The sequence below is a fragment of the Motacilla alba genome, chromosome 3 (assembly GCF_015832195.1).
Source record: "Motacilla alba alba isolate MOTALB_02 chromosome 3, Motacilla_alba_V1.0_pri, whole genome shotgun sequence".
NCBI lineage: Eukaryota > Metazoa > Chordata > Aves > Passeriformes > Motacillidae > Motacilla > Motacilla alba.
The window spans coordinates 49,894,158-49,922,110 of NC_052018.1; the positions used below are offsets into that span (position 1 = coordinate 49,894,158).

The 27,953-nt window shown below is 37.1% G+C and overlaps 1 protein-coding gene across 1 annotated transcript in view; it reads right to left on the reverse strand.

Moving 5' to 3' along the window:
* MAN1A1 (mannosidase alpha class 1A member 1) overlaps positions 1-27,953 on the reverse strand; it is a 142,465-nt gene that overhangs the window by 84,092 nt on the left and 30,420 nt on the right. The window contains exons 2-4 of the mRNA XM_038134149.1: positions 20,519-20,615; positions 11,255-11,370; positions 736-816 (exon numbers count right to left, since the gene is read on the reverse strand). Coding sequence (XP_037990077.1) covers positions 736-816; positions 11,255-11,370; positions 20,519-20,615 — 294 coding nt within the window. The remainder of the gene's footprint in view (positions 1-735; positions 817-11,254; positions 11,371-20,518; positions 20,616-27,953) is intronic.

Consider the following 27,953-nt stretch of genomic DNA (forward strand, 5'->3'; position numbering starts at 1 on the left):
AACACTACTATAATCCAGAGACAAAAACCAGAATTTAAACTAATAAGATTAAAGACTTTTCAAATATCAAGCTAAGACTTGAAAATATCACAATACATGTAATTTAAAATGGTACCTGCGACTTTTTTGGCCTTCACCAAAAATATTACACAAGTAATTGCATTTAGACAAAGCTCTAAGATGAAACTGCATCTTCATTCTCTCCAGAAACCATGACAGGTAATAGAGATGAATGGGTCGTTGATGCTTTAAAGACATTCACATGTATAGGTTTACAGTTGCCTTTTCTTTCTTCTCATATCTTCTGCTTATGAGTTGAAGCCTCAGGTTCAAGTAGGCAAACAGAAAGTAAGAGTTTAAACGAGTTCAAGGGTACCCTTGAAACCCATTTGGGAAGCAGAAAGCTGATGCACCAAACCTATCACTACCACAGAGTAGCATCTCCATAATTACGCACTCCAGCATGAAGCCCAGTAAGATGTACTGGGTGTGATTCTCACTCAGGAAAAAACCCAAAGTATCACTTAACACTTAAATGAAGCAATAGCTTTAGGACTTATAGAAAGCAGCAGCAATAGAAGCAAGAAGACCCACTGGACTGGTCTCCATTGTACAAGCCATTTTCAAAGTTCTAAACAATGGATAAATGCAATTATTTAATTTGGATAAACCAACTTATTAAAATCAAATTTAATGACTTATCTAGATGATGATATGTCAGATAAACCATCTTACTTCTTCTCCTGAAAGATAGTAAGCTGAAAGTAGTCCACCGACGAAACGAATGTTGACTTCAAATACAGAAATTTCAGCATTCTGTTGAAATAAACAAAAATTTACTTATTTACTTACTTTACTTATATTTACTTATATATACTTGTACTTATATATAGAGGTTTATTTTTACATATATATATTTTTATATATATATATATATATGTACACATGCACACATACATAGAAGTTTTAAGGCATAATAGCTGTAAAGAGCAAAACACAGAAGATGTAGGACAGGCCAACACAAGAATTTAAAGCATTTCTTTCTCTTCCTTTCACAAAATATCCTCATCCTGCTGAACTTTTTGAACTTTTCATCTCTTCTGTTGGGCTACAGGGCTTTCTCTAAATCCATATATCTAAGTACTTATCATTCCTTGCAGATGATTCAGCATTTGCCCAAAAGGCGCTCTGGGATCTCATGTCCCACACTACCTCAAACCATCTCAGACAGATCAGTATTGATCAAAATGTCCTATCAAGTGTTTTCCTACAGAAGTCTAAATGCAGCTTACTGCAAAATAGAAGGTAACACTAGAATGAGTTAATTACATGCTCATTAGAAAAAAAGAAATAATTATGCGTATTCACAAGGAAGACGATCTTTCCCTATTACAGTGACAGCCCTTTCCAAGCTGGCATGGATGAATCTTTTACCAATGACAAAGACTTGGTCCAGCCAGTATCCATCTCAAAATTCAAAGCACTTTCTTCCCTGCCTTTTGAAATTCAAGCATAAATGAGGAATCTGAGTCTCACATGCTTTTATTCTTTATTAAGGCAATACCAATTTTACCCCAACACATAACATTTAATCCTCTTGAGGTATTCAGCTAAAAGTTGATCTAGTGAAATTTCTTAATTTTTGCCTTTTTATGTAATACTACTTTTTTTATTTCTGTATTTCTGCAGAAAAAGGTACCCAACAGTGTCCCAAAATTTTGGGCACATAAAAAAAGGCTTTTAACTTTCACATATTCTGGGTTGCTCTTGCTTCTACTGAGTCACTTTTCCATTTTCTATTTGCCAACATACACTATAGCTATATTTAATATAAATCAGTGCATGGTGGAGCTGATGGATTTTCTTCTGAAAGGCTTGCAGGCTTTTTTCATTTAGCTAGGTTTTGTGCTTTTCCAGTTTAAGCATTCAGATGTCAGTTTACGTAGGAGGGAAGAAGTTGCTCCCTGTTTTTTATGGATTTTGAGTTGAAGTAAACTGCCTTTACAGAAAACAAACAAACAAACAAACCAGTACTGGGCTACTTAACAGAAATATTACTTCATGCTTTTCAGACTCCAAGGTGCTCTGATTAAGAAAAGGTATCTACATACATTGCAGAGTTGGTGAGTTTTTTGAGAATTGTAAAGGTACAGGCTTCAAAACACACTCTCAGACTTGCTATAATCCTTGTTGGTTTAGACTCAAGAATTTAACTTTTCTCCTCTAAAATGTATTCTGCACTTCCCCTTCTAAAAAGAGGATATAATGTCCATTCAGAATTACTCTGATTAATATACTATATATGTGTGTGCCTGTATAATTTTTTAATACACGTGAGCAAAATTCAAAGGGGCTGACAAAGTAAAGCCATCACACACGTCTGACTCTTGAAAACTCAGACTGGCCTCATGGGTTAAGACTGCAAAATTATCTTGCTGTCTTGCAGTGCTCAGAACATAACACTATAAAAAGTTTGAGTATTCTAGAAATCTGCAATTTCTCCTCTGTCACTGCTCTCCCCCCCTGCTCCTCTCCTATTCTTTCTAAGAGAAATGACAAAGTTTAATTTCTGCAGCTTGATTTCTGTTTCCAAAATGCCTTTTTTTTTTTTCCAAAATCTGTTATTTCTCTTTCCAAGTGTTCAGTCATTGTCTCACTGAATGCAGCAATAAGGCAAATGGAAACAGGCATTCATCTCAACTTCAACATTCCTGTGCAGGTTTTTTTATTATGCCGTGATCCACGTTAAACCTGGGGAGGGAGATATAAAAGCATTTAAATTCTCCAGAAATCTGAACTAACTAGATGATGCATCTGTTCACCTGCTAAGCACTACAGTACATGTACATTAAATACAGAAATCTACCTTAAAATCCAACTTATAATAGAGCTAGTAGAGAATTCATTTGACTAAAGAAAGGCTGATCTGACCTGATCTGATTGAAGAAATGATGATCAAATGAGTGAAAGGGGTGGCTTCTCTTCTGTGTAGATTGAGCTAGCCGAAATTCCTATGAATAGTATGAGAATATGAATATGTGAACCTTCTTCAGAAGTTCAGTCTGAGCCTTAGCATATGCCAAGTACCTTTCTTTGATGTGGGAAGGTTGAAGCTGTAAAGAGGTAGGTGTCAGATGAGGAAATGAGTTAATCAGATGTCCCAGACACTTGTGTTTCCTTTGAGAACTGAATTGAATTACTTTTTGATTTTAAATTGCTTGAAGTAAATTGAGGGGTGTATGACCTGAATATTTTGTCTCCAGAACTTTAAATTTTGCCTTTCTGGATTTAAATGTGACCACTTAACTCACAAAACCATTGCTGTCTTTCAAGGAGTGCAAAGGCCCTTTAAGGAAGGCTCACTATGTGCGCACTGACATCTGCTTCTGGAAATCAGTTCCAGACAAGAAGACTACTTGGAAATAATGAGAATAAAGGTTTTACTGTTGAGCCACAAATATTAATTGCACTGTAATACTGAACATGTGTTGAAGGGGTGATCTTTCAGGATATTTCTTGAAGGCAACCATTGTTCTAATGTTATCAGATTCCCAATAGGTCACTTGAACTGCTGAACCTTCATTTGAAATACTTGCCTCTTACCAAAATCTTTATGGAAGCCACTGAAGCAGACAAACACTGAAACAGTAATTTCATTAATGGTAGATTTGAAATCTGTATGCCTGATAGTTACTCTTAAACTCATTGTACCAGGTTAATATTATTTTCAGCACAAAAATAACAGTAAGTGGCAAAACAATTAAAGTTCTATAATTTCATGTCCAGAAAACATGTCTACATGCTTTTGTGAAGTAAAGTTTGTGAAGGACATTTTGTGTGAAGAAGTAGTCTGTTAAGAAAAATTAACTTGTCCTAAAATTAGAAGATTTCTGCTACACCAAATTTACCCTTCTTCCTGCTTTGATTTTTAAAATTTTTGTATGATTTGACACATTGAAGATGCCACACCCTGATCATTACTCTCTTTTCATATATTTAATCATCCACATACAGTTTGCACTAAGTCTGTACATTTCTACTCAGCAGTAAAATTCTAAGTAAGCAATACTATTTTTTTATTTTGCTCTCAGATCGAGCTGTATAGGAATACCTTATGATCCATTTAACAGTACCAGAATATATGAGAAAAACTTTCATCTGAACTTCTCAAAATCTCTACTTCACCATCTGTAGAGGTGAGAATTATTTTTTATTTTAAATTTAGCCTTCTCCTTCAAACAGTTATTTTATCACCTAGATAGCAAGTCTGAGAAGTGGTTGAATTAATTCCACTACTTCTAATGGAAATTCTGTAAGGCAAAGTGACTGGATATGTATATTTTAACACAACTAAGATGTTACCTTTTTAAGGTACCAAGTGTAAAAGACAGCTCTGAACAACTGGATAAATGTAATTTCCAGTTTTATGGTCTTTACATTAGTAATGACCATACATTTGGGGTACATTAGTACCCCAAATAGACTGTGCTCTGTATGAGAACATCTGAAACACCTTTGTTAGTACACATCTCATCTGTGCTAACATCTAAACATCAGTTTGATCTGATATTTGCAGGCCTCACTTTTAGAAAGGAAAGTCTGTAGGTACTTGGAAAAGAGTTACATGTATTGGGAATAACATGTTTTTGTTTTAATTCCAGGGCTTTTATGTTAATTGCTGAATGTGAGTAATGTGGTCTTTCATCTTATATTTATTCAATTATTTATCATTCACTATTTGAACCATAAACGGAATAGTCCAAGTACTATACAAGATCCAGAGAAATTGTGACTTCTGATCACTGTACTTGAGAAAAAATAGAAAACAAAAAGCAATGTATGAATCCAATATGTGGTGCGAGAGCAAAGCTGTGATGAGTTTCAGGAATTCCATCTGGTTTCCTTGAATAATTTCTAAAGATGAAATTACTTTACATACACATACAACATCCTTACATTGCTGGCTAGACACATAACACCAAAGTTACGTTAAAACTGCTTTTTAAGTAGAAGAAAACCGATAGTTCAGAAACACTCAAGATGCTGGAGAAAATTAGAGCTATAACTAGAAAACACATTATACTAACTCCTTTTGAAGAAAGGGAGAGTGACAATGCCTTAGCAAGACACATCTTCAAAAAGCAACAAATATAACCAAATGGGGAGGGGGCAGGCAGAATAAAGTGCCAAGACTTGTATTAGTTAGCTTGTGTTACTCCGCATTTCTATTTTATTTGCAAATCTATGACAGGGCCAATTTGATCTCAGCTGCATCTCACCACTTGACTTCCCTCACCCTTCCCTAAACCAGAGGATTAAGACTGCAACTGGCAAACTACTGAGGCTTCAAACAGCTGTTATATTGAATTTAATATTGAAAACATTGTTCAGACAACAAACTACTGTCAACTGGGCTCTCCTAAAGGCCTTTCCCTATCGAACTCCTCCAACTTCCCAAATATTAGTATTCATATCCTTCTGGATCATTTCCTAATGCATCTCATTCCTGATAATCTTTCTCTCCACAATTCACAGACCAAGGCCAAAACTATTTCCATCAGTATTTTCTCATGGGAAGCTGCCCTCCCAAACACAACACTATTTGAAACACAACACTATCCAGTGCTAGGTTCCACCTGGCACTCACCAGCAGCACTGGTTACATGTTCTGCCATTCAAAATTCAGCTGGAGAGAATACTGTGTGCCCTTTACACAGATGAATGTATTCCCAATGAACAAGTCACCTTAATTTACATTTGAGAAAGAGCTTACTCTCTTAGTTTTTATAAAGATAACAAAAAATAATGCCACAAATCCTAACATATCATTTGTTTATGTCTTCTCTATTGCAAAGATTCCTTCCAAAACTTTCTTTCTTTTGGTTCTCCCATTCTTGTATCATCAAGAGTGTACAGAACTTCAGCCACCTCACCTGCATTTCCATCTATTGCTCCTATGTAGAAGGAATATAGCAACTCCTCCCACACACACATGCCATGGCAAGCAGCCCATACCTTGCAGCTTAACAAGCTGTGCATGAGAACACCAGAGACCCTGTACTGAACAATGCTGAATAATGTATATAATTCTAGACTAAAAAATGGACACAAAGGGCCCACATTTCCTGTGAAATGAGATGAACTTGTACTTATTATTACTATTAAATAATAATATTCCCCTGTTGAAACACAAAGGTTGGGAACAGCAACAAATCCTAGCATTTTCAAGCAGCCCAGGAATTATGATAGAGTCACAGATAGTACTACAATAGCTCACTTTCAACTATTGCAATTAAACAAGATTTTAATTACCTGCAATTGTGGGGGGAAAAAGTTTCATTCATATTCCACAAATGAAAGTTACTGGCAGCCTGCTAAAATATTCAGTTCCCAAAGTATGGGAAATAATCTTAGCAACCTTTTTATCACAAGTGTCAAAGCCTGGTTATTGCATAACATATTATTTAACCTTGCTGAAGTCCCTGCATGGCAAACTGCAAGATCTTCAACAGGCACAAAAATAAAGCACTACTGAAGGCATTAATAAACTCTAGCAGCAAAAGAACTGTGTTTAGTAATGAATTTGCAGGATCTCCTTTTAGCCCATCAAAATTGGTTCTTACACATAATCAAAACAAAATCAAGTCACTTTGAAGTCTGGCATTTAGAGTGTACTAATAAGTTATGTGGCAAACTAGTAACCAACTAGTCCCACAAATTAAAGAACCACTTTCACCTGCTGGCTTTCTTAAGATTTCTCTCTGACCCACAACTTCTTTTTTTATTTTTTTTTTCAAATGGGAAAACTGTTCCACATAGTTGTATTAGGAAACTTTCTGATTTTCTCACTTGAAGAGGAAAAATACCAAAGAGTCAAAAAACTATAATGTTCCAAGTTAGAACATTAGGCTGTGAACTGTTAAATACATGTCAATCATAATACCTACAGTTTGAGAATAGTAGGACTTAGATTTGTAATTGCTGAAGTTTGAAATTAGCAAACTGAAGCCTGGAAGTCCGTCCTGTTACTGACTGCCACACCACAGATACAGCTGAGTCAATGATAAATGCTGGAAGCCTCATTTATGCAAATAATATTCTGGGAACTTGCAAAGGGGGTATGCTAGTCTACACATGATAGTACAAAAAACCCCATAACTTCAAGTTTCTCCACTTTCACCAGTTCTTTTCCAGTTCTCAAATAACAGACATATCACTCACAAAACTTCTAGGTTGCATGAAGCTGCTGACCAAACCTCTTTGAAAGACACTCAGATTTGCTGAACTAAGCACAAAGATGAAAATCAGAAGTGATAAGTTAGCCTTCAAGCTTCAAAAGTGGCATATAAAATCAGATACAGCAACTGACCGATGCTTTAGAGTATTGGTAGGACACAAGACCAAGGGTAGCCTCACCTTCTTCCTCATTCCCTTCTCTTTATGCAGTTGTATAGTACCTAGTCTCAAAGACTACTACCTGTCTTTGAGAGCAAATAATGAAATGCCCTTCACACTTTCTTATCTGAACAAGTGCATGGCTTTCTCCTCCATACCTTGCTCCCATTCTGATCCTGTCTGGCTACACTTCCATCAGACAGCCAGTCAGTTGGTCAGGGTATGAATTCCAGCCCTGTCCCACGTACAATTTGATGGCTAGCACTTTCTGGTCTTGGTGTGGGCCCCTGTTGTTCCAGTCAACGCCCAGACATGCTTTAGGACACTGTGTAGACCAAGGACTGCTCCCAGTAGGCAGTACAGTCAAGACTATCCTTTCGCACACGAGTTTAGCAGGGCTGAAGCAGAGGGAGATGGATCACTTGGTCACTTATCCTAAAGATACTGGGGTGTGTTTGGGCGTAGATGCAGAGCACCATCGATTCCAATACTTTACAACTCCCAAACTGCTGGACCATGTGGCTCAGCTCCTGCACCACTACTCCCCGACACCTGACCCCTTCATTTGCCTCATCAAGATCCCTTTTCCTCTCTCTCTCTTCCCAAGCATGGATTCAATGTTACTTGGCTCTTGGACTACAGAGAGCAATAGCTTTTTCCTCCCCAGTGTGAAGCAGAAGTGGGGTGGTGCTACAGAAACTCCTTCAGAAAGCTCTGTGTGTGTGTGTGTGCAGCTTCTGAAACAAATAAGAAAAAATAAGAGCAGAGGAGCAGGCAGCATGCATAGTTGTAGCTAGGAAACAGCCAAGCTCCCTAAAAATCCCATGAAAGACTGGTTCCCTTTTCCTGCCTTGTAACCTGCTGATACACAGCCCAGCTCAGCTGCTGCAGCCTTGGGCCGTGCACTGTAAAGGGGCGTGTGGGCAGCAGCCTGTGTGGGGAGGTCAGAACAAAACCTTGGCTATATTAATTAGAAGAGATGAATCCCCCAGAGAGATGAAGTGATTTAAAAGAGAACAGAGCACATATCCATCGTGCTACTCAAAGTTAACACGATGGATTTAGCCACTGCAAATGTCATCTCTTTCCAAAAGTACGTCTACATCTCTTATAATATTGACAGAATCATGAAATGCAACATAATTCCTGAAGGAATGGCTCAGTTTAGCTCAAACTTCTGCAAGGTTTCAAATTTAAAAAGTCAGCAGTTGTGACATAAAAAAGCTCCAAGCATTGCAATGTAGATATCTCAGTTATAAAACCACAGGGCTACCAGCTGTAGCTGTAATGAAAATAGCCTGTGTTATACTCCAAAAGGGAAAGCTTCTAAATGTACCCACTGACAAGGCTTACTGAAATGCACAAGTCTGCCAAGAAAGGTGCTGCTGACTTAACTAGAGTTTTCCCTCAAAATCAAAACCTATCTTCGGAAAGGTAAAGAAGAGTAACCCTGACATCTAATTCATTGAACTGTGAGATTGAAATCTAACACATAAAAAGACGTTGCCATTTCCCATTAAGTCATCTTTATTCCATAAATCCTTTCATGTGGATAAACTAGTGCCTACTTTACAAAGTGACACCGGGCAACTTTTATGATCAGGTGTTGAGGTGTGTGTGCTGGCCATATAGTTTGGTGAGTATCTTCTGGAGTTTATAAAATTTTCCTATATCCAGCTGCCTTGAGAGAGAACATAAGGAGAAAAAATTCTGCTACAGAATAAGTCACAGCAATTTTTGTAAAGAACATCTTAAAGAAAATTAAAGACTTGAAAGACATGGTTCCAAGAATAAATGAAGAAAAAAAACTTATCCTACTTATGCAAATAAAGGCCACATATGCTGATTAAGCAGTCCCTGCCCAGGAAATGATCAGAAACATCAAACACAAGTTTATACAACTCAGAAGAAATAACTCTTAAGGATATGTCAGTGAGTCAGTTATTCCAAATAAATCACTTTCATGGAACAAAGGTTTCTAAAACAGAAGCAAGTAAGAGTGTACATAACATTTTTGCAGTATGTCACGTAAAGCCTGATACATGATAAATGCTTAAACACAAAAGAGAACTGCTGTTCTTTAAACTGTAAGATATAAATACAAAATGGCATTTGAACCTAAAATCTATACTTAAAGTGGAAAACTAAACAAAAGTGCAAGTTGAGTAGCTTCCAACAATCCAGCCATTAAACAAATGGACATCCATTATTAAATTTGGCATTGCAGTTATTTATTTTAATTTCCTTGTTCCAGTTTGGGAAAATTCATCTACTCACTGCTGATGCCAACGTAAAATTCAATTACATATGATTATGAAGTATTATGAAAATAATTTTGTGAGGTGTTGAACTCCAGGCTACTATTTACAGGAATATCAGTAACAATGCACTGTTAGTGATGCACGTCAGTGATGCACATCTGTGAAGTTGCTTTGGTAAATCTGCTTGCCTCCTGCATTGAACAACTAATGGAATATGAAATTTGTGACATTTTCTTAGCTTATAAGCATTACTGAGAAAACTCCAGGTGCATTAAAAAGAGGAAACGTAGGCAATATCATCTAAAAGTTTCCAGTACCAAATATATCAAGATATATGTAAACACAAAGATTTTCATGTTAATAATGTCAATCACTCTGCAAAGCTTTACAATGTTCCTCCAAGTAGAGCTCAGCTCATTTTTTTAAGTGGAGTTTATTATTTTCTGTTGTCTTATCCTGGTTTTTAAACACCTTGATAATACCAAGCTAATAAGACAGGAATTTAGTATTACAAAAATACCTTTAGGGAAAAAAATTCTTATGCACAAAATAAAATTAGTATGTCATTCAGGCTTCTGACACTACACAGGAGCACTGTTTAATATCCTCTATTTACATTATAAATGTAAATATAAATGTATACTAAATTACTGCTTATATAAACTATGTTAGATCCACTGTTATTAACTCCTTAAAAGTATAATTAATTTTCAAGCATGGAAGAGACCCTAATTAAACCTGACTTTTGCATAACTTATTAGAAAGAGTACTTTGTTTTCAGAAAGTGTTTCTAACATTAAGCATGTCAACTACAAGAGCTTTTAAGTGCTCACTGTACTGTGCTTACTTTACGACACTGATCAGAGGTGCTTCATCAGCTCTCTGCACCCAACAATAAATCCTCTGGCCCAAAAAAAAACCCAAAAGGAAAAAAAAAAAAAGAAAAAAAAACCAAACCCAGGACTTTGTCATTTAATTGAAGAGGTTCCTACTTGTTCAAGGTCTTTCTAGAATAAAAGCTTCAATAATGAACTTTGCCCACAGCTGCATATTTGCCACTTAACAGGGTGATTTGTATGTGCAGCTGTGAGGACCTGATGCTTCGTAAGACTAAAGCAGTTCAGTTGTGCCAATAGCTCAGCTTAACTCATGATATTCAATTTTAGGTTCAAAGGAACCTAAGTAGTATGTATGGCATGTACCTTTCTCAAAACACCAGTAAAATCTGTGGAAGATTTAATGAAGGGAAAATGTAAAAGGTTTACATAATGAAAAAATTAATGCTTGAAGGGTCCCAATTCGTCTATCCAGAAAACCTGAAAAGCCTATTTTTAGCTTTACAATGGCAAATACTCTATTTCCTTTTTCCTTCCTCCAGTCCAGCTCATTGCCTTCCATTTACCTAAATCTCTCTGACTGAAAAAGAGCATATAAGCAGAGCAGTGGATTTCCTATCTTCCAGTTTCCTGCTTTGTTTTATCTATCAATAATCTAAATTCTCTAGCCTTGCATTATGCTTGTAATACCAAGAACCCAGTCCTCAGTTGGCCCCTGGAGACTAAACAGAGCATTAAAAGTTAATCAGCAATGCTCCTTACCACATTGAAATCCAAGTTTTTTTCAACCCACTCCTTGGCTTCCTTGAACTCCTCTTTCATTTCCATGATGTATAGAGTATCAAGGGCATCCACGATTGTTGCTCCTTGTATGTTACCTGAAATACATGAAGAGACAGTGATTTACTTTCCAACAGAAGACTTTTCAGTTAGATCTAATTAATTTAAATTAATTCTAATTTCAAAATCCAATTTCAATTAATCCAATTAAAAACTGGGTGCATAAGCATTCAAGTGGTAACTAGTAATTCACAGCCCTTACTTTGATTCCCATGCCATAACACAACATCATAATATTTAAGTATTTCTTCCACTAATGAACTTTTGAAGAGCTGTTCTAATGCACTGTATTTTCAGCCATATTTTTGCATTTTAAACCACTGATAGAATAGTTCACTGTAAAATGTCATAAAACCCAGTATATCTTGGTAATTGATAAATTCCTGTTTCTTTCAGTTTGGAATGAAAACAATCAGCTGCTTTTTTGTTTTTATACTCAAAAATACACATGAAGGTTTAAGAAGCTGGTGAGTACTGATCCCATTTTAGTTAGGAAAGTCCTTTAAGATGTACAGTCTGCACAAGATAGCACTGGGGGAGGCAAAGGCAAACTTGCACACACGGATTTGTCAGCTCAGGAGGGGCTGCAAGTCACTGGTTTTCAGAGCAAGGCACTGGTGGTCTGCAAAAACGGCATCCTTCTACCTCTGTAACAGAGATGGGTAAGAGCTAGCCTTGACCTAACATGGCAAGATGAAACATCATCAGTATGTTGGCTTTGGAATGGATTAAATGTTCATCATCCCGTACTGAAAGGTTAATGTGGATGGTGGGGTTCAAGAAAACAGTCACTCAAAATACTTTCCCATGCTTACTCCAAATTTACCTCGACCTTTTCAAAACACCATTTTTGTCTAGGAAGAGTTTCAATTCCTGTTTATGGGATAGTGTCAAAAATTCAATTTTGACCACTCTACTAAGACTTTTATTTCCTAACTTGGCTCCCGCAGTTTTTGTAATGAAAGGAAGACCACTGTTATATTTTAGAGAAGACTCTGACACAGAAGGAAACATTTAGAATTACAAAATAATTTAGGTTGCAATCAACAGAGAAAGTCATTATGTCCAATCCCTGTCTCCCTCAGCAGGACTAATGAGTCAGGTGAATAGCTGACTACTCATTCCGGAATTGATTGCACCAGGGGAATAACAAGATAGTAGCTACAACTAATTAAGGAACTTGATTATCATCTCTGAAATACCTGATGAAAAAGTAAACTTAATTTTATAAACTTAACAAATATCAGAATTCAATTTTCCATATTTAAGAAAGAAAACTACTCTATCAGTCAATTCTTGTGTTCACTGCCATCATGGGTTTTTGCTTCCACATGAAACAGAGAGGTGATTGGAGAGCTCTATGTAGCAGGATTGACATAATTTCCTTAATTTAACGTTCCAGGAAGAAAATAATTTTCCATTTCCACCATCTTAAGCAAAATAATATTTGAGGTTGTTACAACAGTTATTTGGTACATTTAACAGAATCAGATACTTTCTCTATTTTAGCAGCTGTTTATACCACCCATTTTTGGAATGTCACTTTCCTACTCTGAAGGAAGGAATCTCTACATTTTCCCCCAGATATTCCACTAATAAAACTGCAGCCGACTTTGGTAAGAAAAACATAATATCCTCCAAGAGCTTATTTGGAACTTGGCTGCCCTTCTCTAATATTAAAGGAAAAGTATTCCTTTAAACTTGGCTAAGCAACTTATATTTTTCCTGAGCTTATGAGAAAGTGAGAGCGGAAAACTGCTGGAAGACATCTGCTCAAGATCACTCCTGCAAAAGCTCTGGAGATGTCTGGTAACTCCACACAACAAAAGCAGTTCCTAGTGAACCTTTACAACTGAGCTCTACTTACAGAAAAATCATCTATAACCTGATTTGCTTCAGTGGATTGTGATAGGCTCACCATGCAAAGACATTCTTTGTGATAATCCTCTTGTAATACAACTAACACCACCACTAAACAGTTAAGCTTTCAATTTTAAGGATTAGTACTTGAGCTGCAACCCACTACTAAGCCAGAAGAAAAAGAGGAGAAAATTTATTGAGAAATCACCCTTGGAGTCACCTAATTATGATTTTTTCCCCCCTGAATCTGGCATATGCGGCCTGCTTAGAGCACAGATTGAAAAAAATGCTAGCATCTCAAGCAGATCTTACTTAATTTGAAATTATTTCTGCCTATTATTCTGAAGGCTCCAGAAAACCAATAAAACAATTAATGTGACACTTAGTCAAGTTTGTCTCAAACAGCTGTGCTTCCGAGTTCTCGATAAAAGACCAAAGAACAGAGAAAGAGTCAGTTTATAGGCCAGAATTATGACTTACGAACAATTGCAGTTTACGCTAAGTCAGCCAACGAATAACCTAAACTTGAGAGTAGTATGGAAATTGTGATGCTGAACAGTTCATTAATAACCAGTCCGACAAACCACTGGTGGGGTTGGGGGAAGGGATGCAAAGAAATTAAATGAACGTTCCTTATTATGGGATAAGACCAAACATTTCACAAGCCTATATAAGCTATGCTTCTCAAAGCACAGCACATAAATTATTAAATACAGTTATCACTGTTGTTTGTTCCTACACAACATTCCCAAGGAATTACACAACAGTCATGGTCTACAAGAAGCAAAGATTATTGCTAGGCAATTACAGTACACACTCATGACACAGAATATTTGGACAAGAGGACTGTTTTCCTATATACCTACAGTACTGCTACAAATTTGACTAACTCTGTGTTACAGAGTGTGAGCCAAGTTACAGTCACAGTGGTAGAGTTTCAGAGTTGCAATAGGCAGGAGGAAGATATCACAAAAAATACTTGGATAGAATTCACAGACCTCAGGTAAACACAGATGTATTTTGCAGATAACTAAATATATATATATAGATATATAGATATATATACATACACACTCCAAGTAGAGAAAATGAACTTGAAACTCATAAAACATAAGCTTAAAGGGAATAATTTTGCAAAAGAGATAACCAGATGTGCAAGCCCACCAAAATGAAGAATTATTAGTCTCTACCAAAAGCTCCAGACCATGTACTCACATATGCTTCATTTTACTTATGTTGTTAACCCTTTACTTTTATCACTCCTCTTTACTGACAGCATAATTTAATCCAAGGGATTAATAGAGAACACATAAAACAGCCTACTATTAACTGAAAAGAACGCAAAAGAAATCAGTTGACATGAAATTTCCAGTAGACTATGGAGAAACATCAGAACTTCCTTTCCAGTTTAACACTTAAAATCTTAAGCAATGATCTGGAAAAAAAAACAAACAAAAAAGAACATATTGCTAACAAGATTTGTGGACTATTAACCAAAGTGGCTTATTACCCAGCATTTCAGAACAGTATGATGTAAAGCACAGGTAGCCTGTATCTCCTCTGGGTAAGGCACAGTCAGCCCATTTAATCTGCATGCTGTTTAATATCACACAGTGCCAGTGTATGTGCATGCAAATAAAAGAGATTACATTAGAGAATGCAGTAGCATCTCAGGACTGGGCAGCAAGAGCAGAATAAGAAGAGTGATCAGAGGATGAATAACTTTGTATAGAGTTTCCAGGTTGCCACTGCAGGGAGAACTGCTCTGATGTGAATGACAACCTTATTAGCACAGCTCTGTGACTGAGCTTATATGGCCATATGGTTTAAGAACCACAACTGGCTTATGGCCAAACCCTTTGGAGCATGTGCCAAAATAAGTTCTCACTTGTCAAGCCCAGGCTTTTAGATATGGCCAGAAGAATCCGAAATAGAATACTTCAGAATCAATGCATGTTGGTTCACTTAATAGTTTAAAATTTCCTCCCATCCCTTGCACACCAAGCCTGGCATTTGAGAATGCATACAGGTTTGACTAAAGTAACATTTTGATTTGTGCTGTAGGTTTCTTGGAGCGTTGCTTCAAAAGCTGACTCATATCTTAGAACAGTGTTTTCCTTTATTTAAAGTTCACTGAAAAGGTTCCTATGCAATATCATTAGCAATTTAAAGTGTCAAGAGTGATTAATTATTAAAGTGTGCTATGCCAAAACATGAAACTCTTGACTCAAGTACTGGCAAACCCTCAGCAATATTAACACCTTTAATTTCACTGACTATTCACACCTGGTAAGAGTGGGGAAAGAAAAATTAATTCAATTTTTAACAAATTTAGTTTTTAGTACATGCAACATGAAACAATATAGTGATATGCCTAGAATTCTCTTCCAAGTCTCCAGTATTTTATACATCTGTGCATTTTAGAGCCAGCTCTGGTGTCTTTGAATTTGATAAAGTTTAAATATTTTTTCCTTCATTGCTTATCTCTGTGCTTCCTGCAGAAGCCTTTGGCATCCACCACGCTTCTGGCACCATGCAGCTCAGCTACATGTTTTTTTATGAACCACCTTCTTTTGTCTGAACCTGCTGCCTAGTAATTTGCTATCTACACCCCTTCCTTAAAAAGGATATCCCTCCCCACAAGGAACAATAAATCCTTGTTCATCCCACCTATGCCACTTTTTATGGAGCCCCATGTATTGTTCTGGAAAGCTGTCAAGCTTTACTACTTACTATGAGCTCAAGTCTGCCTCTTCTGTTTATTAACTCAGAACTGTATCTCCCGTTTCACCAAGAGCCAGTTCCAATTAGGAACATTTTCTATTTCTAAGTGCAATTATCGCCTGTTGGGAAATCCTTCTGGGTTTGTGGAGCTGTTTGCAGTTTGCCATTGTCAAAGCTACCCCAAATAACTTATTTGCACTGCCAAATTTCACTCTGGTCATTTGATTTTTTGGTGTTGGGATGAGAAATTTGAGAGTGTGGCCTCAGCAGTAACAGATTCCTGTGAGAGACCAGTAATAAGCCTGAATTTAATTTTTTTTTAGAAATCTAAAATGACAATACACTTGTCTTTGTTGTGCAACATGACCTCCTCTCAAAAATGCTGTGTTGAGTAATTCATCCACATATCTGCTAACGCTATCCTTTACACAAGGTAATTTAGTTGAGATAGATGTCTGGCTTACTTCCAAAATTAAAACCACATACCAAAATACAAAATTTCAAGGAATACAGCAAGAAGAGTGAAGACAAACAAGACTGGGTTGGGAGGAAGGTTTTGAACCCTTTCAATTTAAATTAATATATTATTTAAACACATGCACAATTAATTGCCTAGGCTATATTAATAAACCTAAACTTTGAAAAGACACATTGCTGTACACTGCCAAGACAGTTTTGGATATAAATTTTGGCAGGCTTTAAAAATACTCATACACCTCAACACTCCATAAAAGAAATGACAAAAAAACAGTTCAAAGTGGGAGGAGCAGGATCTTACTAAATTATAGTACTTTGGGGTTTGCAGATTGTGAGTATTTATTAAATGCCTCCCTTTTTGCCTCCAGAAAAGGTCCTTTTCACTTGCAGAGATTAATTATACTATGCCTACAAGTTACAATATCAAACTGGCAATACTGCACATGAAACGCAGCTTCAGATAATTAAAAAAGCCCTTTAGTTACAGTCATTTAAGTGCAGAAAACACTTCTAGAAAGAGTTCTCTGCTAGTGCAGCAACACTCATTAGTTTTAAAATTAGTTCAGAAGGCTTGGAGAGGAATATATCCTCGTTTGAGGGGAAGGTGGTAGAGTGCTATAAAAAAAAGCAAAATTATGATTTTGCCACTTTTGCAACAGGAAGGTAGATTAATAAATCTCTGCTTTAGCTAATGTCGTTAACAGTAACCTGAAGCATAAAGGTTAAAGAATTAAAAAGTAGCAGCACTTTTTCACGGCCTACTTTCTACTAGGAATAGTCAGAGAAGAATTAGTACTCATGGAAGAAGTCATACCAGGAGATATGCCCTGTTTTCCTAATGGACAGATATGGTGCAAACAGATGCTGAGCTATTCCAATAATTTGATTAATCTAGAAAAAGTTGTACATTTCATGTAATTTAACCAATAAGAATATTTCTGTCTTTTCAAATAGTTGCTACAACATGGTAAAACCTAACACAGCAAGTACAAAGGAAATAAAAACATTGCATGGATGCACTGAAAAGACATTGCTATGTCAGAGGCATCTATGTGGCACTGGCTTCAAGGAGAAATCTTTCAGTGTTCCCCTAAAAGTATATTATTCTTGGTGTGCATATGTGAGAGAAAGCACCTTCTGCTCATAACATGAATATATCTACAGTCTGCCAGTCTAAAGACTTCCTCAGCTTATCACATACACCCTTACAAGCACACTGCCTGCAGAATACCAGCAAGACCAAGGCAGTTCCTTGATTTCACAATTTGTTTTCATGGCCTGAATTTAGGACAAAAAAAGTCATTTCCAAGTTCAGCAAGAGGTCTTCAGCTACAGAACAGCCCCACTACTAGTAATTTGACAAGGCGCTAAAGCAGGGTTCTTTTCCTTCCCCCAAAATTAGAACCACCAGTTGTCCCTACCCTTTCTCCTATCAACATCACAATGGCCATTTTCCTCTTCTCCTAGCCCTGGTATGATGTCTGTATTTCATGATGTTATTTCCTAAGCCACATCCATGTGTAATTACACCTCTCAAAAGCCATCTTATTTTTGTCCTTCTGAAAAACACAGCATGACAGTTATGACTTGCCTTCAAGACAAGCAGTCATTATAATCTACCTGCAAAATGGAGATTGAAAGGAGCCATGCATTTATACTTCCAAAAAAAAAAGCTAAAAGCTTAGAAGAAGTATAATTTGAAAACAACTCTCCCCTTCTGGGTCAGGAGAGCTGTACTGTAACTTTTACAACATAAAGCACCATGCAGCACTGGAGTCTTATGTTCCTCACAGTGAGATGTAAGAGTCTTTATCCCATAACAGCCACTCCCAGTATATGCAAAGCAATGTAAATGCAGCAACTAATTCAAAGGAGGAGAAGTGCTTCATTAGGCATCAAACAGTGCCTAATGAAATGTGCTGTATTTTACTGATACCAAGATTATTCGAAACTTGCATTTTTAAAACAATTGAGACCTGGCAGCAAGAAGAAAAGACAGTCTTGGCAAATTGGAGATAGTTATGATGGATGACAGTGAACTGAAGGTCTTACTTGATTTCTGAAGGTTGGAAGGAAATTCACAGTACATAGAGCTGAAGGTAACCTATTCTCCACTAATACAACTCAGAATTACCTTAAATTAGTTGACCATTTGCAATTTTAAATTTTTTTCAAAAAATAAGGAAGATAAGGAAACTTGTCCAATCTTTCATGAAGGAAAGAAACCCAACACACAAACAGATTACCCTTTTATTGTTTTATGAAAAAGTTATCATTTGTTGAATTCAAACATGAAGGTACAGATCAGATCTAATAAATCTGAGGACACTTACAGAAACAAGGGTTTTTTTGTAAAGAACAAAAGGTAGTTATGGGTTCGGGCAAGGGTAACTAGTGAGGCAGGCCTGCTTGCAGATATGCTGCTCTTTGGTATTCTGTAAAGCAATTCAGCAGAAAGGGACCCAATGTTTATTTTGATTTGCATCAAGATCAATAAGACTGAAGGTGTTTCTAAGGAAAACTCCTCAGCAATAAGATCATTTACCAGATGATCATGATGAGAAACTGATCTGCATTTAGACTGACTCTGCCTCTTACTCCTTTAAATACAGTTTTATTTTTCAATTCTACACTTGTCCTGTTTCACAGAGAATTGCATCTGAAGTGACTTAAACTTATGCAACAGCCACAAAACTCCTACTTAAGAATTTCACAAGTCAACACACCTACAGCTTTTTCTGTGAATCCATGCAATATTATCATTAACTCAAACCTTAGAAATGTTTTTACCACTTCTGAAAACTACATTAAGCATTTTAATTTTCAAGAAATCTTATAACATTTTGTTGTACTGCAAAAAACCAGAATTCCATTAAATAATTCCTCAAACATATTAAATCAGAAAACTATCATTCTCCTGAAGACAGTAAATAATTTTCATTTTTAGAAAAGAGAAGGAAACAGAAACATGATGACTCAGCCCTGAAGTTAACTCAAACTACTTTGGTTTCGAGAACTCAAAAAGAAGTCCAATAACTAACTAGATAATAATTACTTATTAACATTTTTGATATTACCTTGGTGTAGCCAAGCAGTGCAGCAAGATCAACGTAGATGTTGTATTTTCCAACTTATTTCTGTAATCACAACTGCTGTCTCTAAGCAACCTCCAAATATAGTTAGGGATTTGATAAGTGCTTTATTTAGGCTGTTTTAGGAAATGTTTCCACTTCAAGCTATCTTTCGCAAACATTCAACAAAGTAAGTTCCTGTTAAAATCAAAATAATGTATTGATTTGGTCTCAGCTATAGAAATGAGTCATTTTTTCAGCTTTCTGTTTGGAAAACAAGCTATTTGAATAGAAAAATTGGTGTCAAACAGTTTAATTCTTTATTTTTCTGCAAAACTGAAGATAATGACAGTTCATAGGACTGTATTTATGCTTCCTCAGAATGCTGTTTCTCTTCAGCCACAAGTCTCACTTGGACACTGAGGAAGTCTTGCCTCATTACACCGGATTTCTACAGTGTGCCTCTCCTACTAGAACTTTTCAGTCCCATATTTGTTCTACACTGATAACAACTTGTGCTTTATTTAACATCTCCTGTACAATATTCAGAGGTGCAAACAACAGTTATATCAAAGAAAAAGAAAGCCTGATAAGGGAGTCAGGTACAAATTAACAAATTTTTATAAGAAATGGAAATAAATTCCGAAGAACTGCACACAGCTCTATCTACCTTCATGAGCGTAGAGGGTAGTGTTTGTTCCTTGTATAGTATTTCTCCTCTTCTCCACCCCCTCCCCCTTAGTTCCCTGCTTATTGAATGTGGCATCAATGATCTCCATAGTAAATGTTTAAGACAGGACACTATTTATTGCAGCAAAACTGTATCTTTATCATGCAGCAATGCCATGCTCCATTTATTTCCATTCAGACACTGATCTATGAAAGTCACAGAAAGCACCTACATTTACTGTTGCTTTTTACACATAACAGAAGCAAGAAACATCATGCTGCATGACAGGGAGCAGCAAGAAAACATGTTTATCACTTATAAGCTTTTCAGCTGATTTACTGTTTTATGCTAACGTCACTAAGCACAAAAATACACTGTACTCACCAAATAAATTGCTTGAATGTCCTTGCTTAGATATGGGTTTCAGTTCATTTAATCCCCATGCGTAACGCTTATAATTATCCCAGGCATGCTTCATCATCTGTAGGGAAATGAAAGCAGGATTATTATGTTGATTTAGCAACAAGCCACAGCAAACACCAACTTGAGAATATTCTCAATATTAAAAATATTTAATTCAATTCTTAACCAAAATCCTGCTGTATGCATTAGATCTATGAAACAGTCAATAAAGAATAACAGTGGCACTCTTTTCCAGGTGGCAGTGGGACAGCTGCTAATGAATTACATGACTGTCCTCTCCACGTTTGCTACCTGCAAGCTTATGGTCAAGACACACTCGAAAATAATTAATTTTTATGAAGAGAATTCATTGTGTCATATAACAATTCAATTGAGATTTTATTTCCCTTAAGCATACATCTCAGAAACTGAGGGAAGCAACATTTTTAAAGAAGGTTTTCCCCCTAGAACCTTTAGATTCTTTAAGGTGAACATAAAGCTTATAGTAGCTCTCAAATTCTGGCAGAGACCTGCTTGCTTAAAACTAGCTGGTTCAAACTCAGCACAGCTAGTAACAATAGAAGGATGGTAAAGTGGGCAGGCAGAGCACCTAGAAAATGTTTTGAGGTTTTTACAATACAATCTTTTATGACTATAAATGCATCTGTAGCTACTTTCACATGTCATTTTGCACAAAGATGAAAACCTTTACGACTTAACATATCACCACCAAATCGTATTTTGCACAAATACTGCTTTGGGAAACAGCCTTGCAGAGCCCAGCACAGCAGTGCTGTGGTAAGAGCAAGGGCCATCCACACAGAAGTCAGGGGAGTGGCTTGACTCAGGAACAGCTCACACTCTTCACCACCATCACCAGACATATCTGGTGTGATCTGTCCTTTTTCAGAGTGGTCCAGGTGCATGTCCAGGAGCCCACATGCCCCTCCTCAAACATGTGGTGAGAAGAATGCACATAGCTCTGCAGGCCTGGTGACAAACCACTGCCACTCCAGCAGGTCCAACACCTCCCCTTGGCAACCACCAGTTTTAACACCTGCTCAGGGATAGTTTTCTTTAAAGGTCACCACAAGCAGCATTACTTTATATAACAGAAAGAAAGATTTTGCCACCTTGCTGTTCTTCCTCCTCTGTTCCACAAGGCAGAGGAGTGCTGGGAATGCCAGAGGTCATCTTCTAGACAAAAAGTGACAATTTCAGACCTTTTCAGAGATACTGCTTCAGGCTGTCAGATGACAACACTGCTCTGTCCTTGCTTTCAGATCTCTTCTTGAGGCCTTGTGTGTCAAGGATAATTTTGTTAAATAACAGTTATAATCCTAAATTTAAAAGCATCAGCCTTGGGACATGCTGATAATAGTAATCCTGCACTTTCTCCTTTCCTCTTTTCTTTGCTCAAACCTCAGAGAAATTATGTCAATTAAAAATCTGCATTAAGCCATACAGATAACAAATGACAACAGATTTTCTAGAATACTGCCATACTCGTAAGAATAAATATTTCTCCACTATTAATGGGAGAAAAAATGCACATCTATCCTGCAGGAAAATTCACAGACGTTAATCTACACTACAGGTCCAGCCTTACAAATACAAAAATCGGCAATGGCAGTTAATATGTGAGCATTTTCAACCAAAAGATTAGCCTGGTGTCAGATCTCAGCTGAAAGGCAGCAAGTCAGAGGCCCTGTGGAAATGGTCTCAGGCCATGGATGGCAGTGATATGCCGGATGGCAGGAGCTGTGTCCATTGCTTGACTTCATTGCAGAATGGCTTAGGAGCTCTCCCAGCTAGGAGCTTTTTGTCTCGGAGCAGAACCAGTAATAGGCAGCCAGCTGGCAGACTTTATGACTGTGAGGCCTTCCCAATCCCTGGCTACAAGGATCAAGACTTCATGAAACCAATAATTTGTCCACAGCATATTTTTTAATTTACCAATTGAAATTTTCTGGTAATTTTGTCTCTTATACAAGAAAGACTTACTCTGCCCCGCCATCATATCCCAGATCTGCTAGCTCAGTTTTAGATATCAATGCACAAATTCTCAGAGATTTTGGGAGGCTAAATCCTAAGCTTTGTCAAAGCTTATTTTCTCATGCAATCACATCAGAATCTTTTCATTTGCTTAATCTTAATCAGGGCACACCACACACAAAAAGGCTTTTTTTTTTTCTAATAAAATAAACTTGTAATTAAGTGGCCTGAATCAAAGGGCCTAAAGATGTAGTATTACAACAACATTATAATTGCTCAAGCCACTACCGACAGTGTCCTTCCCTTTTTGCTCCTTTTTCTCCTAGCACATATATGCTCCTTCTCTTCCATAAGAAATGCAGTGGTCATCTATTCCCAAACCAAGTCAGTTCAGGAAACACAAACTTTTGTAAGTGATATTCTTGTTTTGAGTATCAATTTTGTCTTGTCTGATTCCCCAAGTCAGATTGTCATGGGTATCAGTTACCAAGAGGGAAAGGCAGCAGCACTTCCAGACAGGTTCAGTCCAGCCACAACAGGGACAAAGTGTGTGATGCTACAAGATGTTCTAGATGTAATCACTTGCCTTTAGTTTTTCCCCATGGACTGACACTTCAGTGATATTGTATCATAAATGTATGTGTGATTTGGTAGCAGAAACCACTCTGATTACCCTTTTGCTCACCAACCCCTAGCTAGTAAGACAGGAAGGTAACCCAGACAGTAGACACTACCTTCTAATAATATTTATTATTGTGTACCAATGAACATCAGATGGGTTGTTGAAGTTTTTTTACAAAAATTTCCTCCCATTCTGCTAACTACTCAGGTACATTTATCTAATTGCTTCCTAGGAAATTACAACATGTGGATTCCACAAGCCAAGCAAACAAGAAAAAAAAATCCAACAAAAAAACCCCAACCAAACAAACAATGAACAAAAAAGCACTGGTCTGCCTAAACTTAAGGAAATATTCCAGTACGAAAAACCCTACCAGAATTTATTGAGCAGATCAAATTAATCTCTTTTGGCTACTCAAAATGTTCTTTAAAACTCCTCCAGAAAGCCTAGATTTATACAAAGCCACTTTGAGGTTAGTGAGTAAATTTGCTCCTAAGAAAGGACATCCTTGCTTAGACATTTGGAGATTTATGGACATGCATTGAAAGCAAAAGGCAGCTCCAAAAGCAGTCAGTGAGCCCTCTAGTGTTTCAAAAGAAACGAGTCATTCCAACTAGACACAACCGTGAATGGCTCTTCACAAAAAAGTTATTAGCTCGTAGTGTTACTGTGTTACTGGGCAAAGAGCCCGCAGACACAGCAGCCAAAGAGCCCTACCTTAATCAACACCGCCTTGTACACAAGCGACCTTGGGCATCTAACCTATCAAGAAGCCTCAATTTCTAGGATTCAGTACATCAGAAATACTTTACATTCTTTCCCCCCTGTGGAAATTACAAAACCGTATTAAGTTTCCCGCTACATTAACCTCCTATCTGTAAATAGCTTCATTTTCTATATAAGAATGAAAAGGTTCTAAAATATTGAGGAGCAATTTTAATAGATCCAGCTCACCAAGGTAATTCTTTGCTTAGGCAAAACTCCTAGCGCTGGTACTTCAGAAATGAATTTTAACAGGGTGGTTTTTTTGTTTGTTTTTTTTTGTTGTTGTTGTTTTTTGGTTTTTGTTTGTTTTGTTGTTTTTTGGGGTTTTTTTGAGAAATCCATCTATCTTTGCAGCCTTCACCTTTTTTTTTTTTGTTTGCACAGGATATCACCAAATCATTACCTCCTGATTTTTTTTTTCATTTTGGTAATTTGCAAAGAGTCTTTTGATCACATCTCCGACTACTTGTACAAGTGCTGTTGATCACTCGAAATTTCTAAAGGTCACAGTCACTGAGAACTGGTATATCAACACAGCATTACTGATGATGTTAAAAAGGGAAATTCCCAGTGAGGGAGACTCCAACAGCTTTTCACTAAATGATTCCTGATACTCTTAAACTCCTCCACAGTATAACTCATAAAATTATTTTAAATAATTACATATTAGCCTTCCAGGATGTTAATAGGCAGAGTTACATTTGCATAGAATCATCCCTCAGTCCTTCCAGTCTTACTACATGTTTAAAAAAAATATCCCAGAATGGTTGGGATGGGAAAGGAGAGATGATCTGGAGATCAACCACTTCCAGCCTCTGTGCTAAAGCAGGTTCACCCACAGCAGGTTGCACAGGATTTTGTCCAGGCAGATTTTGAGTATCTCTAGAGAAGGAGAATCTACAACGAGCAGCTTGTTCCAGTGCTCTGACATTCTCACAGTAGAGATGTTTTTCCCTCACATTTAGGTGGAACTTCCTGTGTTTCAGTTTGTGCCCATTGCCACTTATCTTGTTGCTGGGCACCACTGAAAAGTCTGATCCCACCTTGACCTGAAGATATTTGTATGCATTGATAAAATCCCATCTCAGTTGTCTCTTCTTGAGGTTCAACAAGCCCTTAGCCTTTCCTCATAACAGAGATGCTTCAGTCCCTTCATCATCTTTGTAGTCTTTGGCTAGACACTCTCCAGTAACTCCTTGTCCTTCTCGAACTGGGGAGCCCAGGAAGGTTCATTGAACCTCAAACTCTAGGACAGCTCCTTCTCTGTGAAAGCAGAAACAAAACCTTTTCCTACAGCCATAATATCGGCCATCTAAAAGATGATGATAACACACTCCCATTTGTTGGTATTTTAGTTACTGTCATCTTTCAAAGCACTCTAACACAGCACCTAGAGAGGACATATAAGTCACTTGAAATTTGTGAAATACAGTTCTATTCAAACATTGACAGAAAACAACAGCGATGCTGAATCAGCACAGTAAGAGTGGTGTTTAGATGGAAACCCTTGCAGTACCAGGTGGAGTGAAAATAATAACTTAATAAGGTTTATTTTTAGCAGTTACACATAAGTGGGGGAGATGCAAAAGAGGATGTCAGGAAAAGAATTAAAGCACCTTTTAGAACTGGGATATTAAAGGAGAAAAAGGATTAATTGCGTGAAATAGTACCATCCTGACCTTCAACAGAGCCATTTAAATCCTGCCAAGGCAGAGGAGGAAAGCAGAAGACTAAGGTAACCGAAAGTTCAAGAAATGAAGAGAAAAAAAACCCAAACAACTCCCTCCCAAATCAAACCTCCCCCGGCAACAAGCCTCTGAAGAAAATGTAACAGTTTATATAGTCGCTATTAACTCCCACCCCTAGCTTAAATAATCTTTTCTTTCTCAGTTTACACCAATCTTTCTACACATTTAAGTTATTCTCACCTTTTATACTCCTTACCAGAACTATGTGTTCTTTTAGGCTACTCTCCCTGCATCTTCTCTCCTTGCTGCTGGAACAAAACCATTATTTTTGCACAGTATCAGCAAGGGTAAGGAAGTCTCTAAAATTAGTGAGAAACCTCAACAGGTATTCCACTTGAACTTTCCTCTTGTACAAATCAACTTGCATGGCTGAGGACTGTTCTGGGTCTGGCTGGGATGGAGTTAGCATCCATCACTGCAGCCCATATGGCGCTTTGAACTGGTGCCTGAAATAATGCTGATAACATAACAGTGTTTTGGCTGTTGCTGAACAGCACTTGTAAAACAGCAAGGCTTTCTCTTTTTCCAGCCTCTGTCCCTTTTCCACTCCTCCTGAAAGGGAGAATGGAGGAGGTGGCTATAAGGTTGAGGTGGGGACAGCTGGGAGAGCTGACTCCAGCTGGTCAAAGGGTTATTTCCTACCATGTTAACATCATGTTCAGCAACAAAAAGCAGGGCAGAGGAAGAAAGAGCAGTTTTCCAAGTTGACTGCTGTTCAGCAACTGGGTGTCAGTCTGACTGTGGGAGGATATGAGTGATTGCCTTTGCACCATTTGTCCCTGTCCCCTCCTTCTTTCACCTAATAAATGGGCTTTATCTTGACCCACCAGTTCTCTGGCTTTCATTCTTCCTGTTCCCTCCTGCAGCCCACCTGGGCCAACAGCTGTGTGGATGCTTGGCTGCTGGCCCTGTGAACCCACCACAGTGCCTCTCTCGTCAGTGCAGGAAGTTTGTGACCACAGCACAACCTTCCGGTTTCTTTGCTCCAATGAAATATTACATCAACATTAGCAAAACCTCAAGTTTTAGAAAGCCTTATAGTCTCACTTTCTGTTCCCATTACTGTTAACCAATACTGTAAACTCCTCTGTATAACTCATTCACAGCCACTGAGAACCAACCAAATTGCAGCACAGCTGGAAAAATCAATATAAGAATTTATTATTAGCAAATGCAATACTACCTTTGAAATTAGTGCAACCAATTGGGATTTCTCTGTGAAAAACTGCATGATCCACCTTCAGCTGATTCACTATCACTTTCAAAAAGGTATGCTGGATATATGAAAGCTTTGTTTAATTTGCTCTTACTGAATCTACTGATTACCGCAGTGAGTAATTTTTGGAAATGCACAGCCTTTGTTTCTTCAGTTATCAAAAGCATTACATTTGTGTTTCACCATCTTCACAATGATACTTAGTGTAACATTGCACTTTAAAGAAATACAAGTTATTGAGCTTCTCTTGAATAATATGCATCTAGAAAACATGAAGTAATAGGTTAACTTTCTCTTTATCTCAATACATAACACTTTTTCTAGGATTAGTAAGCACAACTATATTGCAAATTCATTTGACATTTTCCCTTGTTTCTGAGCATGATCTCTGTTACCTTTGTCAATATTCACTGTTATTGCTTTGGTAGTGCTTTAAACCTTTTTTTTTTTTTCAATCTTGCAGTTCTGCATGCAATCCTAACACATTCCAATGTCTTTTCTATCTGGAAATGTTTTGATCACTAATAACTACCTTTGTTTATTTTTTTTAAAGTAATTTTTATCAGTAGTCACGGTGTGTTCAGACTTGCTCTATAGTGGAAATTCTAGGTAAAGTGTTCTTTAAATTCTAGGTAAATTGTAAACCTTAAAATTCTAGGTAAAATGTAAGGTGTTCTACTGTAGTTACTTCTTCACTGATTAGTTCATAACCTTATCTAAGCAAACATGCAGATCTGACTAACAGTGATACATGTCTACTTTAGGCTCTTTCAGTTACTCTGTCTACTGTTATGCTGGACTGCTGACAGAATTCACTATTAGCAACTTTCCATAAAACAAAAACTTTAAGTTAACTTTTTAACTGAACACCAAGGTTTAAAAAACTAGTAAAAAAACCTAGTAAAAACTGGTTTATATCCAGATCACTGTTTTCTGTATGTAGAATTGTGTCTTGAGTTTTTTTCCAAACTAAAGATTAGCAATTATAGTTGAATTTTATTTTAAGCTATTTTCTGTTACTATTTCTTACTTCAGATCCAAAGCTGAAGAAATAATCTCAAATGTATAAAG